Source organism: Lissotriton vulgaris, chromosome 9, assembly GCF_964263255.1.
Source record: "Lissotriton vulgaris chromosome 9, aLisVul1.2, whole genome shotgun sequence".
In the NCBI taxonomy this organism is placed as follows: Eukaryota; Metazoa; Chordata; class Amphibia; order Caudata; family Salamandridae; genus Lissotriton; species Lissotriton vulgaris.
This window is the reverse complement of record NC_141697.1, coordinates 372,076,488-372,098,855: the sequence shown is the minus strand read 5'-3', so window position 1 is coordinate 372,098,855 and position 22,368 is coordinate 372,076,488. Positions and strand designations below refer to the sequence as shown.

The following is a 22,368-nucleotide window of genomic DNA, read 5'->3' as shown; positions in this document are numbered from 1 at the left end:
ACCTATTCAAAGCAAATATAGGCCTTTGGGTACCTTACTTAACAAGCATAGCTAATACCATAGCGAGAGGTGCCCGTATCCCTAAGACATGGAAAGGGGCGGAGATTCTCCCCATACACAAAAAGGGAGATAGATCAAACCCTGGGAACTACCGCCCGATTAGCCTAATTGACTGCTTTCAGAAAGTGTTTGCTCGCATGATTCTGGTGAGGGTTCTTGGGTGGATGGAACTTGAAGGAATATTGTCCCCATTACAGGCGGGCTTTAGATCTGGTACAAGTACCATTGACCAGGTCTTGAGGTTCTGTATGATCTTCTGGAAGACTGTCATACTTGGCGGTGGTACCATCTTCGCTGCTTTCATAGACTTGAAATCAGCTTTTGATTTGGTGCCGAGGGGAAAACTATGGCAGGTATTAAGGGACCTAGGAATGCCGGGGGAATTAGTGGAAATTATTATTAGACTACACGAAGATAATTTCGCCAGGGTCAGATGGGGGGCACAAGGGCAATTTACGGACTCATTCCCAGTGTCACGAGGAGTCCGTCAGGGGTGCGTTCTCGCACCCACCCTATTCTTACTCTTCATAGATCAGGTAGTGAAATTCTTCGGGTCTATTAACACGGATGCACCGTCCCTGGCGGGGACTAAATTCCCAATGTTGATCTTTGCGGACGACACCCTCCTCTTATCAAAGACGAGGGGGGGTCTGCAGAGGGCTCTAAATCACTTTGAGGAATACTGCAACCAAAATGACCTCCAGATAAATGTGGGGAAAACTAAATTTATGGTTTTCTCCAGGAAAAAACCTATACGTAGTAGTGTACAACTTAACGGGGTCAACCTGGAACAAGTTGACACGATGACGTATCTGGGGGTCACTCTGGACTGCCGTCTGTCCTGGAAACCACAAATAGAGACCCAGCAGTTAAAACTGGCCCAATTGACTGGCTGCCTCCTGCGAGAGCAAAAGAAATCTATTACCAAAAGGGTTGCCCCCGCATTACAAATTTATGATGTCAAAATTAATGCTGCGACACTCTACGGGGCAGAGTTATGGGGCTTTATGGATCTCTCGAGCCTGTATAAAATCCAGTGTAGGTTTCTTCGCAACCTGGTGGGGCTTCCCCAATCAACTCCACTGATCCCTCTTTGCCACGACATGGGTTGCCTTCCAATAACAGACATGGCAAGGTATAGAGTAGTGTCTACCTGGAGGCGTCTGTGGACCACGGAGGAGTTGGCACTCTTTGCAAAGGAGTAACCGAGGTGAAGGCAATTGGAGGTTCCGAGCGAATCCCCTGGCTTCACTCGGTGAAAAAGAGCCTGTGTGATATGGGCCTTAGTCATCTGTGGGTTTCGCCAGACATTAACAATTTCCCCCCGAAAAAGGAATTTAAGAGTCTATTTTGGGCCTCAACTCGCCATTCTTTGGCACATGCATCCAGCTCTGAAGATCTGACGGGACGCTTTTTAAGGTTTAAATTGGATCCGGCTCGTGAGATATATTGGGATCTTATCTCCAGGCCATTGGACAGAAAACTGTTCCACCAATTTCGGGTGGGCTCATTACACCTTAATTCCTTCACCTCATCTTGGAGCAACAACACTACTAATCTTTGTAGTCGCTGCCCCGGGTGTAAGGAAACAGAGGGCCATTTTTTGTTCGCCTGCCCTCAATATAGAGAACCCCGTTCAAAATGGCTAAAACCCATTTTTAAACGCATGAAATGTAAAAAATCCTCGGATGCAATATGGGCTTTAAAAACAAATACAACTGATTTCACTGTGATATGTTTGGCCAAATATTTAGGTTGGGCATGGGCAATCAGAGCAAGAAGGAATTCAATCGCCACATGATCAAATAAAGTGTGTAAATTGTATAGTGCTTATTAGCAAATGCTAAACATATTTTTAAGATTTGTTAAAATTAATGTCTTGTTTCCTTTCAATAATGGTTTAATAACTTTTTAACTGTGGATTCTAGATTGACCTTACACTGTTGATTATATATAGATATAACTATTTTTATAAGATTTTGTAATATGTAGTGATAATGGAATCTGTTTTAAATGTTTGTTAAAATTGTCTTTTATGATTTCATTATCGAAATAAAGACATTAAAACCTGAAACCTGAAAAACGAAAATGGCTGTAATTCACTATTAGGACATGCCACACACATCAGGGCTTGTCCTACCTTATGCTTACAATGCACCCTGCCCGTGGGCCTACCATAGGGGTGACTGACATGAAGTTAAGGGAAGGTTTTGGGGACTGGCAAGTAGGTGTACTTGCGCAGTCAGCATGGCAGTACCAGACTGCACGCAGGTTCTGCAATGGCAGACCTTAGACATATTTTACTAGGCCGCTTCTGTGGGTGGCACAACCAGTGCTGCAAGCCCACCAGCAACATTTGTATTTACAAGCCCTGGCACTCCTGGTGCACTCTACTAGGGACTGACAGTAAACCAAATGAGTCAATCATGGAATCCAATCAATGTATCAATTTAACATAGGGAGCACTTGCACTTTTGCACTGATCAGCAGTGGCACAGTGCCCAAAGCAATATTCCAGCAAAACATCGTAAACAGAGGAGGCAAACAGACAAAAAATGGAGGAGAGACTCATGCCAATGATGCCTGGTGTAACAAGCACTAACACTACAGGTTTAGCCTCCAGGTGCTAGAGAGCTAAGATGCTTCTCTATTTAACTAACCATCATTGTTACTTTGAGAACATCAACATCTTAATGCGCCAATAAGAATGCCAGGTGATTTTAGTAACCCGGGCAGGTAGTTGAAATTGGTTTACCAGTATGGCTGGCCCCACACGGAAAACAGTTGCCCACCTGGCCTCTGATTGTGAAACATAGGAACCTTCAGAGGCTTTTCCACTTCGGGAGCTTAACTTATAGTTGGATCTATCTTGCTAGTAGTTATAAATTCAGTGCTAAGAAAATATTAAAGTGGTGCCCACGATCAACGACGGGGAGAAGGCTGAGGAGTTCAGATGCTTCTATATGAACCTCTGTCTCAGAGGCTTTCCCTCCCCCACACAGCTGCAACTCCCAGGGTGCATAGATGTTCAGAATGATTGAAGTGACCACTTGTGAAGTCATTAAATCCCTAAAACTTAACAAAACTCCAGGCACAGATGCTGCCACAGCCCAATTTTACAAAATGTACTGCTCCCAATAAGCCCCAAAACTTGCGTCCCTGTTCAACTACTGCGCTGTTGCAGGCTGTGTTATTCTCACAATGGGGGAGGCAACGATGGCAGTCAGGTGTTATTTCATCTCCTTGTACTCCTATCCATTATATAATCTGGCTTTTACACCAGCTCAGAGGGTCAGTCCTTCCACACCTGGAGAGAGGGCAGTTGTAAAATGATCTCAGATATGTATGACAATGCAACCTCCAAGACATTCCTGCAATGTAGGACATCCTTTGACCTGCCAGAGTCTGAATGACTTTGCTACCTCCAGATATGGCTTTGTGTTTCCTACCCTCTGATCCACGACAGGGCCACCAGAGTCCATATACCAATTGAGTCCCTTTCCCCTAAATTGGAAGTCACCAGAGGGACAGTTTCCAGCCTCTATGAGATCTTAGTGGCACACAATGTCCCTCATGGTGCCATAACAGAGAATGGGAATGCATCCTTGGGACACAGATCACCAAATAAACAGGGGGAGAGGCCGGGCAGGGGCATATATTCTGCCTCCATATCCAATAAGGGATGGGAAATGCATTCCAAGATATGGTACGGATGGCACTACACCCTCCCCAGACTACAACATATGTACCACAACACCTCCCCCAGATGCTGGCAGGAATGTGGAGAACTGAGAGAGGCATTGTACATATGGTGGGACTGGCAGGTGGTCCCCCCCGTCTGGGAGGAAGTTTCCAAGTTACCACACAGCATTTTGGGCTATCCTATTCCTGCCAAGCCAGAAGTAATTCTCCTGGGTCGTAAACCTGGAGATTTGAGGTTGCTGACTAACCACGAGTGACATGTGACTTTACAAAGCCTAGGGCAGCAAAACTGACCATAACGTACAATGGAAAGAAGGCGCAATGTCCATCACCTGCCCAGTGATGCCATAGACTGTAAACCATACTTGCTATGGAATGTTTGATAAGCAACATTAAGGGCACACACTTGTTGTATAACAACAAATGGAAATCACTTTATTTCAAGTTGAGTGACAGCCTGCCGTTTCGCCGCAGTAGAGGCCCCAATGCCTCTCTCACTGACGGCTGATTGGCTGGTTATACCCCACTTTAACCTTCCATCGTGCTCACATATTGAAATATAGTCCTAGACGTCAACAACATTTTTTCATAACTTCTAGGCCGGCCTCTCTGGGTGGACACATGGGTAGGGACGTTTTCTCTCTTCTGCAGTTGGGGTGGGGAGGGATAAGATGTGAACACAGGGCCTCAGTCCACGTGCGATCTGACAAGATGACAATTTATTTTACATCGTTCGGACAATGTGATGTCTGTAATTACCACTTGCATACGACCCATTCTGGATTGTTATCTTCTGTGGCCGCCAGGGCCCATTATGTGTTCACTTTTCAGCTGCAAATGTTAATATAAAGATTTAAATAAAATATTAAGTGAAATGACTGATGTATCTCCATGGTTAGTGCCACCATCATAGAATGGCTTTTTTTTAGAATTGCTTGCTCTCACCATTTGATAGTATCAACTAGTCGCGCCCTCTATTTTGGATGATTTGTAAACAGAGAATGAGATAGGCTGTCACGCCTAAAAACAGGCTGTAACAATAATGCAGTTGCAATGTAATTATAACATCACCATTTTATCTTTCAAAGGTGTTGCAATATAGCGAAGAACTGAATAGATGTTTCTTCATTAGTGCCAGTGGCGTTGTGCACCTCGACTTAAGCAGCTTAAGGGGGGTTTGCTACTGGGGCCACTTGCTGCTAACGTATCTCACTTGGCCGGAAGACAAAATGTTTGTAAATATCTTCCTCTGGATTTTACAAAAATTGCTTGATTCTTGTTTACTTCCTTCTTTTTATCCTCTCCAGAGGTCTTGCAAACTCTCCCTTAGGTGCCTACTTGAGAATTAAAAAAATCTTAGTTCTTTCGCCAACATTTTCTTCTTTTTTTGTTTTGTTTTTTTCACTGCAGCACACTTTTTAAATGTGTGAGTTAGGACTCAAAATGCAAGCCAGATCCATTGGCTTTGCCAGTGCTTGTTCCAAAATGCCATGACTATTTTGCTTTCTTTTGGATAAAAGGTCAATCTTCGTGTGACTGTCAGATTGGGCAATGACACATCCCTGTGCTTCACTGAGGAGTAGCCCTCCTTGGAGTCCCTGCTCTAGAAAAGTGCTGAAGAGTGTGTAGCCTTTTTTGTCCTGTGTTTTACAGCACGCCCTGGCTTTGCAGAAGAGTGCTGGCGCATGAGAAGCACTGCAGCTACAGGTACATAATAAAGGGAATCTGAAAATGGGGATATCTTTCTAAACACATCGTCTACACGTCTCCGCATAGGGAAGCAACATGCTTGGGTTAGTACCTTCAGGCCTATGCTGGAGACATGCGATTACCGATGTGGCCGATGAAGTCGGCAACGTCGGGATAGTTCAGAGTTTTCCGTTTCATACCTGGTGCTCTGAGGCCTGGTCCTCTGGCTCTTTTGATGGGATGTCCCAGGAATGACTATTCTCTAACACCCCAGCAAAGAGGGCGTTGACCAGGGCTGGACAGGCTGTAGCGGGCACCTGCGTGTCACCCAGTGGGTCGTACGGGTGGGGGCCGGTTTTGTCACTGGGGGCCGGTTTTGCAGCAGTGCTACAAAATCGACTTCCCTGTAACACAAGCGGGAGCGGTGCTGCTTACTAGCGCCCCTATCCCAATCCCCCTGCTCCCAGGGCCGGCCGAGCAGCAATCTGCCAGGGTTGGTAGCTGTTCCCAGTCCGCCCCTGGTGTTGAGACTGTGTGCTGTTGAAAGTTCCTCCTACACCCTTCATAGGCGTTCCATTTATTTAGTAGGCATGGCATTATTTGCTTCGAGCTCACGCCATTAGCCTTTTGCATGTCAATGTGTGAAACCTCCAGCTTTCTTTGTGCTTGGCTTTTTATCTCAGCTTCCGGGCCAAGGTCCAGTACTTGTTTGATAGTTTAGGCTACTGTGAGTGATTTGCAACTGAGTGTCTATATGTATGCCTAAGTCTTTGTCAGATGTCACAGTTACAATCATTTTTCTTTTTGTATTGAAATTATTTTATTAAAATCGCAAATGTCAATAAAAACAAAGACGAATACAAGCAGAAAAAGTATAGAAGAGTGATACAATTGTCACGTGTAATGCAAATGAATCCAGCAATAGAGAATTTCCTCTCCTGGGCTTGTGCCATAATTAAAGTGTACATGCTGTATGTTGTGAGAGCGCATGGAGATCATGGCTGTAACATGGGCCTATGCACCTCTTTCGAGCAGGGGAAGCCTTAGTACATAGGAGCATTTCCTTGCCAATGGTACTTCCTAAAATCTACCCACCTTTCAAACTATAAATTTCGGCAGTAAAATTAAACATGCTTTGGCAAAGCCAATAGATTGGGATTGCATTCTCTGATAAGTGCCTGACCTTTTGGCTTCGTCAATACCTATTATTATTTATTTATTTTTACGTTCAACATATGCCACTCTGTAGTCATCTCAAAGTGCCAAACGTATCAAGAGGGATTACTGGTCATTAGATTAAAACTCCATAACATGTTATCCGAACTAGGGGGCCTGATGTACATAGACCCATTCGCAAACTGAGATCTGCTGTTTGCACAACTACTGGTCTGCAAATATGTTTGTAATTTGCGATACAGCATATGCACTAATAGAAGATATCACAAATTGGTCATTTGCAGAGGGTTGCAAAACAGCCTACCTATTTCAATAATAATTAGGCCAGTCACAATTTGTGACTACCTGTGAGTAGCTCTGAAAGCAGCTATATTGGCTTATAAGGGACAACAGACCAGCCATCCTTTGAATATGCTTTCTCAAAATGGAAAGCTGGCCATGTATTTTAAAGGAACATATGCTGCCTGGTAGAATCGTAATGATTTCAGCAAACCAACGAGTGTGCCATCTTGAGGATAATAAAGTCAGTCAAAGTAGGCTTTATTTCGATATGAATATATCTTTAAAAGCAACACAATGCAGTTTTAAAATACATAAAAGCCTTATTTGGAATACATATGAAGCATTATTTCATTAAAAAAACAGTTATACAAAAATTGATTACGAAATACAAATAGCGGCAATAAATTACATAAAATAGCCATAAAATCTCAATTAAACAATGTAAGAAAGCCTTTTGGACCTGATCAATCAGGCCCAGTTTAAAAACTTCGCCAAGCCACAAGCAAGTAGGGGCCGTATGTCCGATTTCAGAAAGCGTAGGGCCTCACCACAATGTCTTGTACCTAATTCTTTGCAGCGGGGTTTCAACCACCTAATGCGAGGGGCATTGTATGCGGGGCATATAAAAAGAAGATGAGGTACTGTCTCGATCATCGTCTCACAGAATGGGCAGAATGGAATAGTCTGTGCTGGGGCTTCCATCTGGCAGTCAATTTGTGGACAGGCAGCACTCTGACTCTAAATTTAAAATATAGAGCCCTATCTCTAGGTTTAGTGATGATATCGAGATAGGGCTCTCGGAATGCCACCTCCTTGTGCAATAGGAATTCGACAGTAGAACTACCTACATTAGGATTTAGGTTCCTCGAATCCCTTACCCATTTCAAATAAGAGTTTTTCAGGACAGACTTGGGGAGTGCGGTCCTAGACTGCCAAATATTTCAAAGACCCACTTCTCCAAGTAAACATTTCACATCCCTTAACCATCTTATTTTGTGCCAGCCAGGCATTGATAAAACCTCTTTTAACCCCTCCGCATTACTCGCAAGTTCCGGGACTCTCCATAGGTGCGCCCAAAGGAGAAGAGGGCGTAACCTTGCCTGATCCTTGATAGAGCGACAGGCCATATCAAGGAGTAGGGGAACAGAGGGGGTACTATAAGGGAGACCCATCAAGTCCTTCAAGAATTTGTGTTCAGAAAAGGTTAACTCATCCACATTCTGCGCCCCCCAGAGCTCCGCCCCGTACAACGCCACACTCACACCTCTTGCCTTATAGATATCCAGTACCGGGGCAATTGGTTTAAAGGTAGAGGAACGCTGGGGCATATTATCAAGGGGGTTTATCTCCGCTTTTTTGGCTTTAAAAGCCAAGAAAGCGGAGATAAAATTATCTCCCTATTACCAAGCTGTCGCTAACACCAGTTAGTGACAGCTAATAGGAGATAGCGACCATCTTGGGCCCCGCTTTGCATGTCAGTGATATTTATCACTAATGACATGCAAAGTGGGCGTGCCAAGATGTTAGAGACTGAAAACAGTCGCTAACATCGCTATCTCCTATTACCAACTTTTGGAGATATTTGCGCTAAGCGCGAATATCTCCAAAAGCTAACACCTACCCTGAGCAGTTCTTAGCCATGTTATCCAATGGGAGGTGGATAACATGGCTAAGAGCATTTGCTCGATAATGCATGAATATCGCTGACTTTTCAGTGATATTCATGCATTGCGGCCGTTTTTTATCGCATTTGCGATAAACCTTGCTAATAGCAAGGTTTATCTGCGATAAAAATCGCCGATGTGTGGCGATAATTTTTGTCTCTAAACAAGTTAGAGACAAAAATTATCGCTAGTTGTTGGTAATATGCCCCGCTGTTCTTTGAGCAGGGCCCCCACCACCCTTTTGTGATTTAACAGCATTTTTTGAAGATGACCGTTCCACCTCATGGTGTCGGTGAGGCGGATTCCTAAATAGTCAAACTCCTTGACCCTTTCGAGGCATACTGAGTTCAACACGGGAGGCCTGCCTATCTTCTTCGGGGGATTCAGGATCAGATATTTGCTCTTCCCCGTATTGATTTCTAACCCCCTCGCATCACAAAAAGATTGGAACCTATCAAGGAGGCTCTGCATCCCAACCGGGGTCTTCGAGATCAGTAGGGTGTCATCTGCAAATAAGAGCGTAGGCATTCTTTTGCCCGCCAGGGATGGAGCATCTGTAGGGTATTGTAAAAGATGCTCCACCACACCGTTAACGTATAAGGAAAACAGTGTGGGGGCTAAAACACAACCTTGCGGACCCCTCTATTTACAGATATTCTAGCAGTCTTTTGGCCCTGATTTCCCCAACGAACCTGGGCAAAATTATCTTCGTGGAACTTAATTATCAGGGATAAAATAGGTACCGTGGCATGCCCAAATCAGATAGGACCTTCCATATACGGTTGCGGGGCACTAGGTCAAAGGCAGTCCGTAGGTCTATAAAGGCGAGATACAGACTGCCTTTGCCCAACAGAACCACCTTCCAATATAACAACAATAAGCAAAATGATTGTTCAATGGTCCCTGTACCAGCCCTGAAACCTGCCTGGAAATCAGAAAGTATCCCATTCTCCTCTACCCACTGTAGCACTCTCCCCAAAACCACCTTGCCTGCAACCTTCTGGGTGGAGTCCAATAAACTAATAGGGCGATAATTAGCGGGGTCGTCCCGGCTCCCTTTTTTGAAAATCGGGACAACCTCAGCGCCCTTCTATGAGCTTGGAAGGGGGGCATCATAGAAACTAGCATTAAGTAGGGATGCTATGAGCTTTCGCCATTCTGGTTTGGAAATACGAATCAAGTCTCCTGGAAGGCCGTCCAGCCCCGCAGCTTTGTTTGGGATAAGACATGAGTTTGCAACCTCTACTTCCTTCCCTGTGAACAAACAGATCTCCTCTAGCCCAAGGAAGTCTAAGGAATAATTCTTAGTACAATCGTCCTCCACACCCGAGGCCACGGTATACAGTTTAGAAAAGTGATTAAACCATGACACCTCTGGGATATTACATGTTACAAGGGAGTCCATGGGTTTATCCTTGGCTCTAACCAAATCCCAGAAACTCCTAGAGTCCCTCCCAGCACTCGCCAGTTTTAGGTCACACCAATGTTGATCCTCCCACTCTTTCTTCGCTATACGGATAGTGCGCCCATATGTCTTCCTGGCAGTACTGATTATGCTACTGTCCCTAGTTTTAACCGCCTTAATTACATCTCTTTTGGCGCTTCGGCAAGAGGCAGAATACCAGCCTGGGTTGCCTTTGGGGCGCCCCAACCTGTTGGCCCTGTGTCCTGGATTCTGTATGATGAAGAGGTCACCCAGGGCTTTAGTAGTGTTGCTAAATAAAGTAGAAACCTCGTGGGGATTTGCTGCAACAGTGTCCAAACAGGTGAGAGCACTGACCATAATAGATCTTATTTCCAGTATCTTTCCTTCATCCAAAGCAACCTTTTCCCATTTCAGGCGTCTCCCACAGTTAGAGGGGCGGACTTCGGGCGATGACTTCCAGGCCTGTGGTACTTGGGGATTGTTCCCACCCAACCAATTAGAGGACAGTGACAGAGATAGTGGATTGTGATCACTGTCAATTGAGGGCAAAACTGCCATGTCCAGCAAAAATTCCCAGAAACTAAAGTTCAACAGAATGTAGTCAATTCGAGATGAATGACCTACCCTGTTAAAAGTATGGGCCCCACCAATATCTGACTTTGTCCGTCCATTACTGCCCTGACACCATATTCCAGAGTCAGGGCATTTAAGTGGATAGCTCTTGGGGTCCAACTCTTGATTGGTGGAATTGAGAGGAATGGGATACCTCTCCTACCATCGTCCTCTTGGCAGCCCAAAATGTCATCCACCGCTAGGGGTTCAAAGGTGCAATTGAAATCCCCTGCTATCATTATAAAAGAGTCGACACAACCAGAACTAAGTTCGCCTTCGAGAGCTAATAGAGTCGATGAGGGCTTGCTTCCTTTTGAGGGTCTAGCATATACATTAAAAACCTCTAGGGACCTCCCCCCAGGGGGCCCTCTAATTCATAATCTCTGTAAATCCGGAGACCTGGTGAATCTGCTCGTTATACAATAACCCAGAGAAATACTTATCCAGATCAGCAATCCACCTGAAGGGCGACCTCTCCCTGAGGGGGGAGGGATTGCGGGAACAAAATAGGTGGTATATCCGACCTTATATCGAGGTTCCATGCACCAAGTTTCCTGGAATAAGCATATTCCAAAAGCCTCAATGAAGAGGTTCCATTCGGGCATATCCAGATTACGCGATAAGCCCGCTATATTCCAGCTAACTATTTTCAACGTCTTGTCCTCTGCCATAACCGGTATAGGAGAGGAGCTCTGAACAAGCAAACCATCCCCAGGCCCAGAATTAATTGGAGCAGCACTCCCTCGCATCTCCTGGTTGGGGGCGACAGGGGCGGAGTCGCCAGGGTTTAGGTGCATGATCGGGACCCCAAGATTGGATGCAAGAATGCCATCAGGGACCTGAGGTGCAAGGTTATTTAACTGAAACTCGGGGGAGTCATGCGTGCAATTTGGCTCAATATTTTTTGCAAACCTGGCCAACACTCTGCTGTCCGATTCTTGAACAACAAGCGTATGATAAAGTCAATCCACCCCCTCTAAGCCTGAAAGAGCCTCGTAACGATTTTGGAGGGGTATGAAGTGATTGTCCTGTGAATAAGTTGGGACCCTAAGATTGGGCATAGTAAGCAATGAGGATCTGGGGTAAAAATAGGTAAAATCATAGGGTATAATGGAACTATTACCATTTTCTGGAAACCAGTTTAAAATATAGCTTACTGTTCTATGATCCCTAAAATTTATGACAATGATGTCTCCCTTTTTGTCCTTTACTCTACTTCCAAGCCATGGGAGACGTCGAAATAGTAATATCTCGCCGTTTAAGTGAGGAGGAAGGGGACGATTCTGCCTAAGCCAATGCGTAGTTTTGTTTTTTAGCTGGGCATAATTTTCCCTCTTTCCAACCTCTAATATTGGAACTCCAGTAAGGACCACCACCAGCGGAACCGCCTCGGGTGGCAAATCCACTTGGAGACCCCTTGGCTTTGTGGACCTGACTGGACTTAATATCCCCTGCTTGTTTAAAGCAGTGGATTTATCAGGTGGTCTCTCTCCCTCCTGTGTCTCTCTGGGAACATGTTGTACAGTTTGGAGCGTAGGTTTATGGATGACTAACTTTGGGGATTTGGGTTTTTCCGGCTCAATGGTATGTGGATTGTTTTGAGCAATAGTATTTGGAACTTGTACCATAGGTGGGGGAGCCAATACTGGCATCACATTATGCTTTGGAGCCCCTGAGTTTACCGCTAGTGCCTCCTCTAATGATTTAAGGCAATCTTCTAGTCTAGTTAGTCTCTCTATCAACAGCAAACTTGAGCATTTAATTAACTGTTCCATAGTTCCCTTCAGATCCATATCGGGAGGGTCTTGTATCAACCGTTGTGCTGGGGAACCTTATGCTGGTACAGTGAATGTCTTTGGTGGCAAGCCTTTAGCAGGTTTGCCAAAGTCAGTATGGCTGATCTTTTTCCTCTGAGGGTCAGTTCCCCTTCTCCTTCTTTTTCTTGTGGGTGAGCCTTGTGTTCTAGGTTGCTTTGTATTAATAGGCTTTTTCCGCATAACCCTATCCACCGGTAAGGATTTGTCGTATATAACTTCCACTACTGGTAATGGTTCACAGGGAGAAAATGAAACAAAATCCGGAGTAGGAGTTACATCTCAGAAGAGGAGTGGGATTGGGATACTGTTAAATATTGTGTCAGAATCCTCATTTGCGTCGGGACAACTAGTATGCAATGATGTGTCCAGCTGCGATAGGCCAGGGGAGGGACGTTTGTTTTTAAGTAATTCGACAGAGCGGCGTCGCTCAGCGCGTCGCTCTGCGAGTAGACTTTCCCTCTCAGTATCTGGAACTACCCTAAACACAAAGCCATCCAATGTCCCTTTGTTACCGCCATTAGTCAAATGCAATGATACTTTAGTTGAGCTCGAACTCATCATGTGTTGCAATTAGGGCCTAAAGCAATATAGGGCACATGAACATATAAACAGCTATAGAAGGTAGGAACACAACCCCACTATGTTAGCACTTACTAACTAGTATGACACTTTACTTTGGGATGGTGGACAAAATAACAGGAATGACAGAAAGAAAGTTGGCTCAGCCCAGCCTCCCTCAGCTCCTGAGGGCTACAGAGGGCCCGCCCTTGTCCCGGGCTTCTCCCGGCGCCGCCCACGCGCGTCCCGCGATGCGGGGGTGAGGTCCGATAGTTAAACGCCTCCAGGCGCGCTGAGGGGGCGTGTCCCGAAATATGGGTGCCGGGGCTCCTGGATGATGTAGTCTCCCCGCACAGCGGCCGCGCCTAGGATTGAAATAGGCGGCGGCGGCAGGGGAGACAGCCGGCAGCGAGAACCGGGACCCAGCAGGAAAGACAGCAGCGAGGATAGACCCAGCAGAGCGCAACGAGCAGCCTCCTCTACAAAGTTAAAATCCGCAAACAGGGATAATAAAAGGAATATGCATCGTCGTGAAGAATTTAAATACATTGTCATGACGAGGCGCTAGGGGGCGCACAGCGGTATGGCTGTGTGATATTGCAGCTCCGCCGGACGTCCGACATCCTGCAGCAAATCACACGTCTAAACTAGCCGGACACGTCCCAAAATTACAGTGGCGAGGATCGGAGCGTGTGGGGCAGTGGATGTGGGCCTCTGCGCTTGACCAGCGGGAAAGCAGCGAGTGATAAGTGCCAGTTACACCCGCGAGCGAGAGCGTAGCTCAAGATGGCGGCCGCCCGATGACTCGGTAGTCCGCCTCGGGGACCCTCGATGTGATCCCAGCTACCTGGCAGTGCAGCGCGGTGGTAAACTGGGACGTGTGAGGTGAAGGGCGGATTCCCGGCTGTGCGGAGCTTGGAGGGTGTGTTCGGGACTCGGATTTGTACGGAGACCCCCGAGACCTGGAAGTGACGAGATGGCGGCGCCCAGACTGCGCGGACTCGAGTGAACCCATCGGACACCGAGAGACCCGGTGAGTGGTGGTGATATCCGCGAGGCGGTGGATCGGGGTGTCACCCCCGCCTGCCCTATCGATCGTGAGCCCTACAAAACAAAGGGCTCTGCTGCTAGCGTGACCCGAGCTCGCCACCTGTATGAATGCGCCCGCTGTTCAAGCGCGAGGGAGCACTTAATGAACTCCTGTCACAGTGAGCCCGCCTCGCGGAGTCTACGTTGCCCATAGACACCCTCCAAGGACAACTGCTTCCCACGGGATGGTATGATAGCGCACTGCTGCACGCACTGGGCACTGGGGGATGGACATCACCCCATGGGGGGCACTTCCTTGGCTACACGCACGGGTTGAACAAATCTGGGAGAGCCAGCTGAAAGAGTGCGATATAGTGCACGCCTCGTGGAGTCTGCATTGACCATAGACGCCCTCCCGAGACAACTGCTTCCCACAGGAGGGTGTGAAAGCGCACTGCTGCACGCATTGGACACTGGGAGATAGACCTCACCCCATGGGGGGCGCTTCCTTGGCTACACGCACGGACTGAGAAATCTGGGGAGAGCCAGCTGAAAGAGTGCGATATAGTGCACTATCTGCTTGGCGCCGTTGCCCTGCCTGGAGGGCTTGTGTCCCCAACTTACTACTTGCGGACTTCCATTGCGTGGGCTTGGTCTCTCGTCGCAGCCTGATGTCCCCGTGGCGCCCTCCTGCCCCCGCTTTGGGGCTACGTGTGTGTGGTCCATCAGCCATAGTATTCAGCAGGGTAGAGGGGGAGTTGGAGAAGCCACCACATCACTGCGAGGCCGAGTTCGCGCCCCTCAGTTCCACCTGGCAATAACGTTCATAGCCATAACGGGGTCGCTCACTGCGTCAATGAGATCCACACGACAGACCGCCAAGACCCTACTCGTGTCGCGAGGTAGGATGGTGAGACCGGAGAAGCAGCAACCGAAATTGAGCTTTGAATCAAAAAAGCCCAATAAGGGCGCGGAGGCTATGGCGGAGGGTGGGGGTCCGCCGGACTTGCCCGCCAGCAACAACATGGAGAAGATTCTCCTTGCCATTCAGTCTAACATGCAGGATATCAATGGCAAGCTCGATCATTTGACTTGCAGAATGGATGGCATGGCAGACAAACTCGAGAAACATGGGGAGAGGCTTGATGCGGCCGAGGTGCGGATCTCAGAGGTTGAGGACGAATCTAGAGCCACCACGACGAAATGTAATGGGATGGACAGAGTGCTCGAAGTGATCCGTGCGAAGGAGGAGGAGTTGGAAGCGCGCTCCAGGCGCAATAATGTGCGCATCACGGGAGTTCCGGAGACAACCAGCACTGGGCGCATGGAACTCTATGTCGAACAACTATGCAAGGATTTATTTGGCACGGAGGCTCTCTCAACAGTCTTCATTGTCGAAAGGGCTCACAGGTTTCTTGTGCCGCGGCCTCCCCCTGGCGCGACTCCCAGGCCCATAGTCGCCCGCATTTTGAACTACCTTGACAGAGACACCATCCTCCGCCTTGCACGGGAGAAAGGCCAAATCACGCACCAGGGGAACAAGCTGGAATTCTACCCTGATCACACAGTCGCTGTTCAGCAGGCGCGGAAAGAATTTGCGTCGGCAAAGGCAAAATTGCGTGAGTTGAACATTGTCTACGCCATGTTGTACCCAGCCAGACTCAGGGTCATGTGGGAAGGAAAAACTATCATTTTGTCGAACCCTAAGGCAGCGATGGAGTTTGTAAAGACCGCAAAGAAGCAGGCGAAAAAGACAGCTTGGGAGGAACAGAATGCGGAATACGATTGAGATGGTGACCTCTCGCGTCTCTTGGCCATTGCTATTCATGGCCAGCATAACACTGATTATTCCTGCTCAATGGAAGGTAACGCAAGTGTACTGAAATGTCAGTGATCGACAGCCCGTGTTTGTTGAAAAGGGAACCCGGATCGAGATGGTAAGGTACCCTATTGTTTGAGCCTGTTACGCTCACCCAGACTTATTGTACCTATGTTGACCCTGAAACGGGTATGTACTCATCTTCACCATTGTTTGTCCATTGACTTTTACTTCACTGACTTACCGTTGCACCCAAGTGCGATAGACACTGCCACAGAGCTGGCTATTAACAGCAACTTTATTCCGAGCTCTGCATATTCTGTTGTACTTTCTTTCATGTTCTTGTGGTTGATTTACCGGAGGTCCCGGCTGCTGCTCCTTGTACCATGTAATATGCGGCCGGGTGGCGGCTAGGTAGTTGCCTATGTTTTGTTTTCTGGTCAGGCCATCTCCCGGCCACTCTTTCACTGATGGGATGTGATGCATGGGCCTCGACATGTTCTTTATTCCGTTGCTGACTGCCTCATTTGCCTGTGGCCCAAGTTGCCTTATGACTCTGCTCACACAGAAACTGATATCGGGGTCAGTGGGGGGTAGGTGGGGAGATGGGGGGGATTATGTTTGATTGCCGCCCGATGGGACTGGAGGCTAGGCCACATGGTAATTGTTACATACAACACTAATTGTACAAATCTAGATGCATTAGAGACGTCCACGCCCGTGCATTCGGGTGTTGAGTTGTGCCCCCTGCGGTCCTCCAAAAGGGTGTTCCCCGCAAAGTTACTTGGGATGGGGAACTCCTTATGTCCTCGTTGTTTTTTGGGTAATTGTTCCTGGGGTCAATGGCTTCGGCAGGATTGGGGTGCTGGAGTGGGTGGGGGTGGGTGGATAGGGTGTTTTGTTACTGTTTTGAGACTGATTGCTCTACAACGCAACTATGTTATTAATTTGTCACTTAAGTGCTTCTTGTACAAGCACCGGCACGTCCCTGGTCTGCTGCGCTACATACCATTGTGCTATATGTTCATGGCAATGTCTGCTATACTGCTAAGGACTTATGACTACTGTGAATACTAATAGATGCGGAACACAACTGCGCCTTCTCACTTGGAACGTCAGGGGGTTCACACAACCTAAAAAGATAAGGCAGATATTCTCCTACTTGACACGGTGGGGGGTTGATGTCGCTTTCCTGCAGGAGACCCACATCGCTCCCAATTCTAAACTTACATTGGGCTCTCGATGGGCCGAGTCGTCTTACGCTTCACACTACTCCTCCTACTCTAGAGGGGTAATCACACTGATAAGGAAAGGCACTAATTTCGAACATTTGGGGACGACTGCTGATCCCGAGGGGAGATTCATCATTGTGAAAGGCATACTGCGCGGTCAAAAAGTTGTGCTACTGAATGTCTACGGGCCTAATGTAGATGCACCCGAATTTATTCGGGACCTGTGGGTTAGACTTCGAGATTATCGGGGTGCGCATGTCATCTGTGGGGGGGACTGGAATATAGCGTTGAATGACGATCTAGATAGGTCACCGAACTCGCACGAACCACACAAACATGCTAGACTGCAACTACATCCCGTAATGCACGACCTCACTCTTACGGATGTCTGGAGGAATAAGTTCCCGGCCACCGCTGGTGCTACACACATATCGGCGGTACACTGCAGCTGGTCGCGCCTGGATTACTGGCTCACGTCGACAGATGTTGCACTCTGGGCCACGGAAGTACGTGTCCTACCCAGAACACTTTCCGATCACAACCCGGTCTTGCTCTCCATAACTATCCCGAACTACTGTCCGCCTCCCTTCCAATGGAGATTTAACTCTAGAGCCTTGACTGATACGAACTATGACTACACTATACACACGGCCATTGTGGACTACTTCCAGCTGAATGAGCCATCGTCAGACGACCCTTGCCTGCTCTGGGAGGCTTTTAAAGCCACGATTCGTGGGGTCTGTATTAGCACTACGGTGGATAAACTACGGGATATACGACACCAGATCAATAGTCGAGAAAAGCGCATGAGGGAACTAGAAACGACTTTTGAAGCCACGCAGGACGTCTCCTTATTGGGCGAACAGCGTTTGTTGCACACAGAACACAGCACTTACATTGAAGACGAAATCAAATACTTAGACAAGCGTACCTCTGCTAGAGCTTTTGGGGAGGGCGGAAGACCAGGGGGGGTGCTGGCAGCTAAAATTAGTGAGGGCAGAAAGCGAAACACCGTCCTTCGCGTACGGTCCACTGAGGGGGACCACAAGACGCAAGCCACTGACATACTGTCCTGTTTCGTTGACGCATATAGCACACTCTACGCTTCCCGTTCTATAGCATCCCCCGATGAAATCTTTAGCTACCTGGATGACGTGGCCATCGCCTGGTTATCCGACTCTCAGCGGGAGTATCTGGCCGCCCCCATCACAGTTGAGGAGGTTACGGAAATCATTAAGTCTCTACCAAACAATAAATCACCTGGGCCAGACGGCTACACAAATGAGTTTTATAAACATTATGTGGACATTCTAGCCCCACATCTGGTGGCAATGTTCGGTACAGCGTTCGATCAGGGAGAACTCCCACCCACACTTAGGGAAGCGGTGATCATTACGTTGTTAAAACCCCACAAAGATCCCGAACTCTGCGATTCCTACAGGCCCCTATCGCTTATAAACGCAGACTCTAAAATACTCGCCAAACTACTAGCTGTTAGACTCACTCCCCTAATGACTAGTTTGGTGCTACCTGACCAGTCAGGATTTATCCCTACTCGCTCCACTGCGCACAATACCAGAACACTGTTCGCATTATCCCACTATCTACAGCCTTCCACGAGGGCGGTAGCTATCATGTTGGACGCTGCAAAGGCGTTCGATTCAGTGGAGTGGAGCTACCTGATCACCATACTTCACAGAATGGGCTTTCCTAAAAGATTCGTGCAATGGGTGAGGCTACTCTACACCAGCCCTGGCGCTCGGGTACGAGTGAATGGATATGTGTCCAACGTTTTCCCTATAGGTCGTGGTACGAGACAGGGATGTCCCCTGTCCCCACTACTATTTGCCCTCGCCCTCGAGCCTCTTGCGTGTAGGATCAGGCAGAAATACAAATCCTCGGCCTTGCGTTTTACGGACAGACCCCTTCATATATCACTATACGCCGATGATATGCTCTTGTATGTGCGCGATCCGGCCACTAATCTAAACCCGCTTCTACGGGAATACGTGAAGTTCGAGGGTCACTCCGGACTTGCCATTAACTGGACCAAATCCTACATTATCCCCTTGACTGATATGGCTGACCCTATACACACCGACTATCCATTGGTTTGGCAAACGGACCCAGTTCGCTATTCAGGGGTCATGTTCCACAGAGACCCGGAGGTGGTGATTAGGGTGAACTATGGCACTGTCCTTTCCACATTGGAAGACAAAATCCGGCGCTGGATTCAGCTCCCTCTATCCTTGGCAGATCGCATAGCGATTGTCAAAATGAATGTCTTGCCCAAGTTCCTGTACCTGTTTAATAACATTCCGATCACCCCCCCTGGTGAGGTATTCCGGCGCATAAAAACACTCACGCTACAGCTCATATGGGCGGGTAAACAGGCGCGTATCGACTTACAAACATTGACACTCCCATATATCAAGGGGGCTTCGGTGTCCCGGATTTTTTACTATACTACCTTTGCGCGCAAGCTCAATTTGCTGCATACTGGTTTCACGAGGTTCCCTACCTCACGCACACAGCTATTGAAAAAGATGATGTGGCGCCGGTACCTCTCACGTCCATGCTCACGCATAAGCGCCCGCCCCTTCACTCCCAGGATATCAACCCGGTGGATACCACTATTAAAGCATGGAACAAATTGAGTCAATTAACACATAAATCACCATTGTTTGCCCCATCCCTGCCACTAGCACACCACCAGGCTCTATCGGTCACTGGGGAATCGGTGGGCATGTCTTTGCTGCAACGGGTGGGCATTTCCACGCTCGGCGATCTATTCCGTGAGGGGGAATTTATAGAAATAGATGACATGACGTATGTACAAAATAAGTCCCCATTGTTTATATTCACATACTACAGGCTGAAAAGGGCGTTAAGGGAACACTACCCCACTTTCCCACGGGAACCGGACTCTCTGTCCCCCCTGCAGCTGATGATTGCATCCCCAAACACTTCCCATATGGTGTCACGGCTCTACTCCTCGGCTCAGGCGGATTTACCTCACTCCACGGACAGGGCCAAGGGGCGCTGGAACGCGGTACTTGATGATCCACTCACTGAACAGGAATGGCAGCAGGCATGCGCGCTAACCCAAATCCTTACACCCAATGGAAATCTACGTATCATACATTTCAAGTTCTTACACCAAGCTTACTATACCCCAGCTCGCATGCATAAATATGGTTTGTTAGATATCGACCAGTGTAAACGATGCGGGAGAGAGGGGGCTGACTTCTTACACCTAGCCTGGTCATGCGTAGCGATCCAGAACTACTGGAGCGACGTTTTAAATGCTTTGGCTGCCATGCTGGGCTCCGACATTCTATGTTCCATAAGACTGGGTATACTGGGGATAACGGACCAATTTAAGGCTGTTAAACGTGAATTCTGTGTTATTGCGCTGCTGCTGGCCAAGAGACAGGTGGCTCAGTGCTGGAATAGCTCCAAGAAACCAACTTTGACCAGATGGCTGGGAGACATGGCCAGCTGCAGAGATAGGCTCAGAACCTATGAGGAGGACCTGCCGGCGAAGTCCAGACCTAAGGACTTTTGGTGTTATCTCACTGATTTTCTAGTTGCAAGACAGGCTGATGAGGAGGATCAAGGGGATGCTGAGCTACCGACTGGGTGATATGTCTTTAAAGATTGCCATCATTCACGTGAGCGCTGGTGCCGGCGCGTGCCGTTGTTTCTAGAATTGCACTAATTTTTTCTCTTTGTCCTCAGGGGTAATGGTCTCTATTTAAATGTTGTACAAAGGTCTGCTGGTTGCAGCCTATGGTTCCTATAAAAACCACAAATACCGTTACAAGACCCAACTGTATGTTTTACACTGCCGTCCCGACTGCTGTAATATATGTACAATGCGATTTTATTGTGAGTTCCACCTTTGCAGCCGGCCCCAGGGTTGTAGGCTACCAGCTGTGTAATTTTATGACTACGCTACAATAAAGGTCTTGGGAAAAAAAAAATACATTGTCATGACAATGTACATTTCTCTCCCAAATGTAGTAATAGTGGACAATAGTACACGCGGAAAACATGAAGTCCCACTACACAAACCAATTAATGTTTTCATTTTGTTTCTCACCAATGTGTGTATTGACATGAATTTGTTTTCCCGTATCTTTGAGCTCAAGAAATATTCTATTGCTTTCCACATGTGGTGAGAATACTTGGAGCAACAATCTATCGCTCTGTTCACAAAAATCAAAATAAGACGCCATTATAAAAAGGGTAATCAATTGATAAATAATAATGGCCATAGTTTCTACTCGACCTTTTCGTGAAGTCCATTGACAATATTTACAAAGGGATTCATCAGAAATTGAATTTGTTCAACTTCCAATATGTTCACTCTATCCATACGTTTTTGAAGTTTATTTATAGAGGATATCTGCTGCATCTCCATTCTTGTTTTTAAATATTTTTTTTCTCTACAGGCGGAGTACCTCTTCATGAAGAACCCACAAATGGATTGAGCATTGTAAACTAAACGTATCAACAACTTCTATATTAGCTGCAGATTTAGATAATTATTTAATAAATAGTCTTATTTTAAAACAATGTTCTTTCTTATTTACTGGTATTGGCGTTGTCTATGTGAATTTATGTGTAAATGTCTACAATGGCGCTCATGGGCAGTCAAAGCTCTTTCTTAAAAATAGAAACCGTGATTCTGTTTTTGACAGACAGATGCCTCCGCGTAATTTTTAAACAATATGTTTTTTAGCTTGGATAACTAATTTCATAGGACACCTGCAAAGTAGCCTGGCCTATACTAGCAGGCTAATCACATAATTTCAGGCGTTAAAAATAGTTGCAGGTATTAGCACATACTCTGGAAAGCATTTGAGAGCCTAGAGAACTTTAACCAACATGTAAACAACCACTTTATCCATAATACCAGTTGACCCACAATGTCGGTAAACGATTCTAACATATATTTGAATGCCACTACCCACATATCTGAAATACGTGTTTACCATCCTAATAGGGAGCCTCTCCTGAGTACATATATCAGTTTCTGCTGTAGAGTAAAGAAGCGACTAAGGCCTAAATTGTGAGTGCCTTTGGTTGTAACAACCCCTGCGTACATGTCTGTTTGCACTGAAGTTGCACTTAAATGTGGGTATGCGCCCGTAATTACTGGGTGCGGTAAAGTCGGCACAGCTGGATACATTTTGGCAGGTCAAACTTGTCTAAATTTAAAGGGTAAAAAGGCCCAGTAAATACTGAGGCGTGCACATTTTGGAGCAGAAAGCACCAACATTCACGTTATTCATAC

At 47.0% G+C, this 22,368-nt stretch overlaps 1 protein-coding gene across 1 annotated transcript in view; it reads left to right on the top strand.

Annotated features, from left to right (window-relative positions):
• Positions 1-21,647, top strand: part of AK7 (adenylate kinase 7) — a 404,956-nt gene extending 383,309 nt beyond the window's left edge. The window contains exon 18 of the mRNA XM_086937746.1: positions 21,524-21,647. Within this exon, the coding sequence (XP_086793872.1) occupies positions 21,524-21,562 (39 nt within the window). The 3' untranslated portion in view covers positions 21,563-21,647. The remainder of the gene's footprint in view (positions 1-21,523) is intronic.
• The last annotated feature ends 721 nt before the right edge of the window (positions 21,648-22,368 follow it).